Raw genomic sequence first — 9,837 nt, 5'->3', positions numbered from 1 at the left:
AACCAAAACAAATCCTGGTTGTGAATTCGAGTTTTGAAGCTCAAATTCACAACTAGTTGTTTTGGTTGTGAATTCAAACTTTAAAATTTTCTTATATTATGTAAATTCCATTTTGAGCTATTGATTTTAAATATAAATGGTTACCATCAATTCATATTTTTTTCTATAATCTTAATTAAGTACGTATACAAGATTATGGTTAATGATGTCATTTATTTATGACTATATTTTCCTTAAATTAAAGTTTCAAATTATACAGTTTTCAAACATCATTTTCGGATTACACAATATAAGAAGCGTTATGGAATGATCATAAAGCATAGTGAATTTTATTGTAACTGATCTTTTCTTCAAATTAATTAGGTGATCATGAGATTATCATGAAAGAATTTTACTCTAGTTACATGATTAATTCACTTGATGCAACTCAACGTTTGATTCAAAACACAACAAAACAACTTTATTCATCATCATCATCGTCATTAAAATAAATTTTTTATTGAAACCGAAAAAATGAAAAGAAAAAAAAAACAGGCGAGAGAAAGGAAGAACAGACAACCTAATTAAGACAGAACCCAAGCAGAGGGCCACGCCTCATTAAAACGTGCTTAATGAAAACCCAAAGGGAAAAACATAAGCAGGAAAAAGAGTACCTGTGTAGAAGAAAAGAGAGAGAGCACAGAAGCAAAAAAATGTGAAGACAGTTTCCGAGTCATATTCTTCAACAAAACAATTTACTCTAGTTACATGATAATGTTCATTCAATATCGTCTACCTTCATTGCTGGTGTTTGGTGAAGGTTATTTCGAAGGCCCTTAACTTCTCCATTTTCTACTATACTTTGACCTTGTTCTCACCACCACCTCCTGCAATGATGCATGATAAGAAGATTACCGGTTAGGCTTGTTTTGAAAAAACAAATAGAGAAATGCAAATTTGAACATACTTACTTAAGGCTGGATATCAACATGCCCTCTTTTGGAGATTGAGCCGCAGGCGCCCGTCTCCAATATCTTTCTTGCAATGCCTTTGGTTGTCACCATCTTCAACTCCTTGAGATTAGCCATCTCTTTTGGGAGGGTCTCCAGATACGGGCAATTGTTGATTTCCAATCGCTTCAGCTTCGGCATTGCACCTTCTCCAACTTGTAAGTTTCTCAGACGCCACAACTCCCCCATGCATAGACCTTCGAGCTCTGCAAACCCCAAATGTGAGACCATCATTTCTTCACCCATGAAAGCATTCCTCAGGTTGAGGATTTGTAGCTTGGATAGCTTCTCGAGCACCGGCATGGGGTCTTCATCAAGAGAGGTATTAACCAAGCTCATGTAACGAATATCTGGAGGGAAATCAGTGGCACTCGGCAACTTGGTGAGGAGACCATCCAGTTTGAGTTGAGTGAGACGGTTTAGACTACAAAGCTCGTCCAGTGAAGACATTCTTCTGAAACGAGACCCCTTTAAGATGAGGCAATCAAGATTCTTCACCATAGCCAGCGAAGCCAAGATCTTGCTGACATCTGTGATTCTATCTACTTCTTGTATGCCCAATTTACGGAGATTATCCATCTTTTCAAATCGTAAGAGCTCATATGTCAAATTATCAGCCGATATGTAGGTGAGGGTCTGCAGATTCTTTAGATCATCTATCTGCAAAGGCTCCATACATATTATGTCAGACATGTAAAGGTGACGAAGGCTTCGGATTTTCCATATATGTCGCGGCACCTCCACCTCGAAGTTTAGTGCTATATCGAAAACCTCAAGCCTTTTCAACTTCGCCAATGACTGTGGAAGCTGTTTTATGAAATTGTTTCTCAATCCCAAATATTCCAAGCTAATCAACTTTCCAATATTTACCGGTAAAGTTTTCAAGCCAAAACCTTCAAAATCAAGTATCTTAAGTAGTTTTAATCTCTTCAACCAAGATAATCCATTGTCCAAGCTGCCCCCTCCACGAAAGACAAGAGAGATAAGATGTTTATCATGATCTCTGTGGTAATTGAACTTGTCTCTACTACAACAGATAACACAATGACGACTTTTCTTAGAGGTTAGATCATCACTCTTTCGAACCTCAAACCGTATTTCCTCCGTTGCTTTTGCGACGGCTAACCTGTGAAGATTACGATTGATGTAACAGTATTTAACCCGGTAGTCTGTCTTACTCCTCCCTTTTACTTCAAATATGCACTCATTAATCAATTCAGCTATAAAAAAAATTCCAATTTCCTCATCGGTTTTACTTTTCTCTTTTCCTCGTGAGACGTCCAATATTCCTCCTGCAGTCCATAATTGTACCAATTTTTGGACTCTTATAGTTGTACCTTCCATGAAAGAGCCCACATGCAAGAAGCATGATTTCATTATTGGAGAACGCATTTTGTGGTAGCTCAACTCCAATATTTCTGATGTTGAACTTAAATCCATTGATTCTAGAAAACTTGCCCATTCACTCTCCGACTGTTCCTTTACAGACAACTTGCCTCCAGCTTCCATTATTGCCAACGGCAAACCGTCACACCTTGTAACGATCTTTCTCCCTATTTCCACCAAGTGGTTGGGGCATTTATTGTACTCTCCGAATACCGTCTTCAAGAACAATCTCCAACTCTGAATATGATCAAGAGTTCTCCTCTCATGAATGTATTGGGCATGGCCTATTATATCCCGAATACGACTGGTCACCAACAATCTACTTGCTTTTTCTGCTTACACAAGAATCGATTCAAGAGTGATTATTGAACTAGAAACTCAAGTGTAATTCTACTACGTTAAAAGATTCAATATCTCCACATCTATCAATTCACAACTTAATATTCTTGAATTCACAACCAGATCTATGAGTTCACAACTGAATCGTTAGTGTTGGTGGTGAATTCGAGTTTTAAAATTAGAATTCACAACCAGTTTAATGAATTGATCACGACTGAATTGCTAGTGTTGTGAATTCGAGTTTTAAATTTCGAATTCACAACCAACTCTATTTTCTAGTTGTGAATTCAAGTAGTCGTGAATTTGAGTTTTAAAGCTTAAATTCACGACTAACAATATTCGTAGTTGTGAATTTAAGCTTCAAAACTTGAATTCACGACTAACAATATTTCTAGTTGTGAATTCACGCGAATTCACGGTTAACACTATTTTTAGTTGTGAATTCAAACTTTAAAATTCAAATCCGACTACTTAAATTCACAATCAAAATAAATCCTGGTTGTGATTTTGACTGGTTGTGAAATGCGCGAATTCTTTAAAGGGTAATTTTTTAATTTTTATATGCAAGGGTAAAATGATAAGTGTGGCTAATTTTTTTTAAGTTTTTATCTTATTGGATAATTTTTAAATTTACTTTTCCTAAGTGACTATTTTCAAAATCCACTCTTTAATTAATACGATATTTATCCATAAATTTTATCAAATAATTAATAATACCAACTAATGTATCTATTAAATTGTATTATAATGAAAAATATGCGATTGGAATAAAAGATAAAGTTGACGTGTTCTTTGGGGATTTAACATTCTTAATTTGGATTTTTTAGAAATACTAATACTTTAAAAAAAATATTGTAATAATAAGCAAGGAAAAATTGCACCTAAATACACAAACTTTACCGAAAATCCATTTTTGACGCGATTTCAGGATTTTACATTTTAATACACCAATTTAAGAAGTTGTTCAATTTTGACACAATTTTGAATTCCGGCGACCGGGATATTGACGTGGCAGCCGGAATCGCCACGTCATCACCACGTCACACACACACACACTCCACCCTCTCTCTCTCACACCCCTCTCTCTCTCTCTCCACACGTCAGCTTCCCCCCACCCCCCCCGGTCGGACCCTCCCCCTCCCCCAGAACCGCGTCGCACCGCCGCCGTCGAGCCCCCAGCCGCAAACCCTCCCTCCCGCCGTCAGCCACTTTCCCCTCCCAGAACCGCGTCGCACCCGCCGCCACTTCCCTCACCGGCTTCCCCCACCACCATCACTCTCTTTCACCGCCGCCCCTGCTCTCCCCACCACCACACCTCTTCCTCCACCGCCTTTCCCCACCACCATCACAGATCCGCCGCCCCTGCTCTTCCCCACCACCACACCTCTTCCTCCACCGCCTTCCCCACCACCGCACTCCCCACGACTCTCTCCCTCCACCGCGCTTCGCCACCAACAAAATCGACAAGGGATTAGGGCTCGATTTCTCATCAAATCCAAAACCCAAAACCCGAATTCACCTCTGCAATTCCCCGATTCAGTACTCTGTCAACGCGTTTCTGATTACCACGACCCCGATTCGGTACTCCGACGATGGGCTCGGCGGTTGTGGGGGAAGTGGCGGCGGGTGGTGGGGGAAGAAAAAGGGTCCGACGCGGTGGGAGAAGGGGGAGGGTCCGACGGCCGCCTGCCCACGCTTCTTCTCCAGCCCCCTCTGCTGGGGCGGCGGATATGTGATGGTGGTGGGGAAAGGAAGTGGAGGAAGAGGTGTGGTGGTGGGGAGAGCAGGGGCGGTGGTGGAAGATGTGGTGAGAGAGAGTGATGGTGGGGGGAAGCTGACGTGTGGAGAGAGAGAGAGAGAGTGGGGTGTGAGAGAGAGAGAGAGGGTGGAGTGTGTGTGTGTGTGACGTGGCGATTCCGGCTGCCACGTCAATATCCCGGTCGCCGGAATTCAAAATTGTGTCAAAATTGAACAACTTCTTAAATTGGTGTATTAAAATGTAAAATCCTGAAATCGCGTCAAAAATGGATTTTCGGCAAAGTTTGTGTATTTAAGTGCAATTTTCCCAATAAGCAAAATCAAATTAATTGTTAGGAATTAACTTGAATATAAACTTAATTCTCAACTTCCTTTCTTCTCCCTTTCATTAAAATCTCCTCCATCCCTAACTCTTGGCGTCTAAAAATAAAAAATCTATCCGTCTTCTTAATAGATCTCAATATCAAGAGAGTTTCACGAAGACGTGTCGATAAATATTCGCATTCATCTAAAAGGCATATATACGTACCTGTCCCAAATTAAATCAATTACTTGAAACTTTTTAATTTTTATAAATATAAGTTGTTACGAATTCATATATTTGTATCTGTCTATAATTTATATACTCATATTCATCTCAAATTCAATTAAAAAGTGAACCCTTCATGTTTCAATGTCGTATAGTCTTATCCGCTATTTAACTAATACTATGATCTCAATATTTACTACCACAAAATTTGTAGTATAAATGTTTTTTTAAGACAAAATATCGACTAAAAGATATTACTATTTCAATACATCACATACAACACATGTATTAATAACATGCAATTACCTAAAATTTTATACTCATTTTTGAATTTCGATAGTAATACTTGGTAAGTACACCCTCTGTCCCAATAAAAGTGGCCATTTTTTTTGGCACAAAGATTAAGAAGGAGATAGTTATGTTTAATTAATTATGGTCCACCAAAATTAAGGATTTAATTAAAACTTCTTCCTCTCACCAAAATATTGAATATTTTATTATTAACTAAAATGCATACTCCCTCCGTCCACGAAATGAGTACTCATATTTCCTTTTTCGTCCGTCCACGAAATGAGTACCCATTTCCCTTTTTGGCAAGTGTACCCCACACATCTCTTTAATTAATACACTCAAAAAGTGGGACCCTTAAACTATTCACACTACACTCCATACATTTCTTAAAACCCGTGCAGTCCACAAATGGGTACTCATTTCGTGGACGGAGGGAGTATTATTTAGTAAAAAAGAAAGGCAAAAATAAGAATAAACAAGAAACAATTAAAATATTACTATCACTTATGAAATATTTCTATATTTGGTTTGAAACTTTTATATGGAGAGATGTTTTCATATTAAAATTTCTGCAAGGAGATGAAGGATTTCCAAAAAATTAAAATAAAAATCTATCATTAATTTACAGGACCATGAATTAAGAAGAATGCAAAAATTTCAAATCGTAATATATTACGATGAATGGTCTAAATAAATTGAGTACTATCACTACCATATCGTAACTCGTTTATTAATCCTACATGTTTATTTAAAGGATAACATATAATGAATTATATTATAATGGTTAATAGTGTTTTATGGCCCGGATTTTCATTTTTCCCACAAACTTCTGAACTTTTAGTTTTTTTCATAAAATGTCCCACTATACAAAATTCATTGACAAAAAGATGAATTATATCGCCGAAAGAAATATTTTGGGGACCGTCATTGTTGGGAAACCATATTAGAAACCATCATCATTGAAAAACGCACGCTGAAAGTTCAGGATTTTTTTGTTATCTTTCTTTCATTAAATTTTATATAGTGGGACATTTTATGGAAAAATCAAAAGTTCGAAACATTTTACGGAAAACGCTGAAAGTTCGAAACATAAAATACTATTAACCCTATTATATTAAATTTAACCTTTCTAATTCAAAAATAATGTAAAAATATTAAAACACCCATAATAAATATGGCTTCTTTAATCATTTTTATTTGTTCATAATAAGTCTCATCTTTTCATTTTAATTAGCATCTACTTTATTTTATTCACTTACAGTATTTATAAAAAATTAATCACACTTAAAACTTGTTTCATGTAATAGCAGATAAATTTATTTATTTATTGGAGTTATGGCAAAAAAATACACGAACTTTGAAAAAAATTGCAATTTTCACGTGAACTTTTGATTAAGCTTCAAAATACATGAACTTATATTTTTGTTGCAATTTTCACATAAGTTTGACTTTCAACGAAATTAGAGCTTAATTAACAGTCGAAAATTCATCTGATATTAGTCTAACTTCTAATGATATCAATTAAGCTCTAATTTCGTTGAAAGTCAAACTTAGGTGAAAATTACAACAAAAATACAAATTCGTGTATTTTGGGACTTAATTGAAAGTTCAGGTAAAAGTTACAACTTTTTTCAAAGTTGATGTATTTTTTGGCCATAACCCCTTATTTATTTAGGAAGTAGCAAAGAGTAAAGTTGATGTATTTTTTGGCCATAACCCCTTATTTATTTAGGAAGTAGCAAAGAGTAACATACCGTTATGAGGAAAAGCGGTGAAGACGAAGTCCAATTCTTTGTCTCTCCAAACGTGGTCAAGAACTATGAAGTATCGTGTGGTGTGCAGGTGTTGGTAGACGATATCGCGGAGGCGGCTAGGCTCGTCGGCGTCCACCTCATCGTAATTCACTCCGAACTGCAGAATTAGTTCCTTAAGCACCTGTTTTGAAGTGAATTCAGTGGAAACATACACCCAAGCGCGGATCTCAAATTCAGAAGCCACGCGCTCATGGGTGTATAGCATCTGAGCAAGAGTGGTCTTCCCCACACCCCCCATGCCCACGATACACGATGTTGCGAGCCCCTGCGCCGACTCCTCCAAGAAGATCGCTTTCCGGAGCACCAATTCCACATCCTCCTTCATGCCCTCCACCACCCCCACTTCTACTTCGACTGCCGGAGGAATCCGGCGACTTGTTGATCTCGTGGTGGGACCCGCCTCCTCGGATCTAGAAAAATCGCACCACACAGCTTGGAGCCTGTGCCGCATGCCATGGATCTCTCTGCTGAATGCATGGCCGCTACTGAATTTAAAGAATCTTAAAATTGGCGATTTTGGTTGAGTATCCTGCAGGATGTAGTTATCAATGGCGACGTCCACGTCGTGAGCAATCTCCGTGACTCGAGATATGTAATCTCCAGATTCCTTGGTGCTGTTGTTAGTGAAGAGAGACAGCATCCCTCTGAGATCATCTCTCAGCCCTTCCACTACTACTACTACTAGCTCCTCCTTCTCCTTTGCTGTTTTTCGATGTTTGGAAACACCCTCCTTAATCACCAGCAGATTCTCCAGCTTTTCCACCGCCGATAATACAATTGCCTCCGCCATATCCACTTCTTCTAACTCTCTTTAGCTCTACTTCATCTTCCCCTTTTCTCTCTCGTTTTGGAATTAATTATAAGGAAGATGGTCAACAACAAAATGGACCAATCCTTTTCTTAAATTTATAATTAAAATGCACCAATCCTTTTCTTAAATTTAATTTAATATTCTATGCTAGCTGTATCCAAACACCTTTCTTAATAAATGTAAATGATTCCCTTTCGATATATGCAACTCAGTTTTCAATCAAAATTAAATAAGAGACTAATGATCATGTTAATTAATTTAAAGAAACAATCCACCCAAATGGCCATAATGAAGAATGAAAATCAAATTTTGTCCACCATTTGAAAAAACACAAATTTTGGCCATTTTTATTGATTTGGACGCTTTTGCCCTTAATGAGGCGGACTGGGTAGGGTCAGACACGCGGGTCGCGTGCCGGGTCGGGTTAGGCACTTATGGCACTATTAGTGCCATAAGTGCCAAGATGGCACTTATGGCACTAATAGTGCCATAAGTGCCATAAGTGCACACTTCCCCCTAGGGTTTAGATATTCCATTTAGGGTTTAGATTATTCATTTGGGGTTTAGATGTTCCATTTAGGGTTTAGATTATACATTTAGGGTTTAGATGTTCCATTTAGGGTTTAAATGATGTTGTTGTTTCTGTATTTGTGCTGATGACCATTTTACTTAGTTTTATTTTGAATTTCATTGGCACTTATGGCACTAATAGTGCCATACGTGCCAAAATGACTATTTTACTTGGTTTTATTTTGGATTTTCGATGGCACTTATGGCACTATTAGTGCCATAAGTGCCATCTTGGCACTTATGGCGCTAATAGTGCCATAAGTGCCTAACCCGACCCGGCACGCGACCCGCGTGTCTGATCCTACCCAGTCCGCCTCATTAAGGGCAAAAGCGTCCAAATCAATAAAAATGGCCAAAATTTGTGTTTTTTCAATGTGTGGCCATAAATTGTGTTTTATGCTTCATTTTGGCTACTTCAAAATTTTACTCTAATTTAAAAACCTTATGTAGTGGTGAGGGCCGGCCCTTATGGTAATCTGTGGGTACAGCTGGCAAGATGAGCGGGTCGGGCTTACGATTTTTGAAATTGTACTTATCCAAGAATCGTGGGTTATTCTATTCATAGCCCTCATTTTTACTCATTATAATCCCCTATTTGATATAATAATAATAATAATAATAATAATAAGTAAAATTATAAATTTACTATTTTATCTTATAACTCATAACCCCTAAACTAAATACTTAATAAAATAGACTTAATATATTAAAATACCCACTTTCATAATATGTCTATGAAAAATACCCACCCCCTTACTAAGGGGGTGAGTATTTTTCATAGACATATTATGGGGGTGGATACTAATAAATAATTAGATAAATAAATATATAAAATAAAATAAAATATTTTCATCAAACACAAGGACTACAAAACATGACAAATAAACACGATTAAAAAGCATTACTTGAAAATTAGGTGAGAACTTTATTTTCGCATCTTCAACTCCAAAGAAATGCAGGAAACAACGAAGAGGAAGCAATCCATATAATTAATAGCAAGATATGATGAAAAAGTATCAACATTTCAATAAAACAATGTGCAGTGAGCACTCGTTGAGGGGGGTTGAATTTAGCATTTCGGCATTTTCATTTACTAATGTTTGTTGTTTATTTGAAAAAAAAAATAGTTTATTTTGCAGGTTTTTTAAATTTCATGGAGTCATGATTGTGATTTTTTTTTTTTGATCAGAGAAAAGAGATTTCATTAAGAAAAAATCAGGTCGAACCACAAGGTACCAGAGGTACCAAGTGTACAAAACCGAAAAAGAATAGACAACGGATTGGGCGAAAGAGAAAAACCCCAACCAAAAGAACATCACAAAAGAAACCCAGAAAAACGGACTGCCCAAT

At 37.2% G+C, this 9,837-nt stretch overlaps 1 protein-coding gene across 1 annotated transcript; it reads right to left on the bottom strand.

Annotated features, from left to right (window-relative positions):
• Positions 1-634: 634 nt before the first annotated feature.
• LOC131007041 (probable disease resistance protein At1g58602) lies at positions 635-8,078 on the bottom strand. Its single transcript, XM_057934188.1, has 3 exons — positions 7,047-8,078; positions 951-2,707; positions 635-866 (listed from the first exon to the last, which is right to left on the bottom strand). Exons 1-2 carry the CDS (start codon positions 7,894-7,896, stop codon positions 951-953), a joined length of 2,607 nt encoding a protein of 868 aa, XP_057790171.1. The 5' UTR covers positions 7,897-8,078; the 3' UTR covers positions 635-866.
• Positions 8,079-9,837: the final 1,759 nt, after the last annotated feature.

The sequence above is a fragment of the Salvia miltiorrhiza genome, chromosome 1 (genome assembly GCF_028751815.1).
Source record: "Salvia miltiorrhiza cultivar Shanhuang (shh) chromosome 1, IMPLAD_Smil_shh, whole genome shotgun sequence".
NCBI lineage: Eukaryota > Viridiplantae > Streptophyta > Magnoliopsida > Lamiales > Lamiaceae > Salvia > Salvia miltiorrhiza.
The sequence above is the reverse complement of the archived record's forward strand: the minus strand, read 5'-3'. Positions and strand labels throughout refer to the sequence as shown.

Excerpts from the sequence above, each read along its gene's own strand:
- LOC131007041 (XM_057934188.1), bottom strand. The coding sequence starts at position 7,896 with ATGGCGGAGGCAATTGTATTATCGGCGGTGGAAAAGCTGGAGAATCTG. Across the intron at positions 2,708-7,046 it reads CACCGCTTTTCCTCATAACG|AAAAAGCAAGTAGATTGTTG; the intron begins GTATGTTACTCT and ends TTGTGTAAGCAG.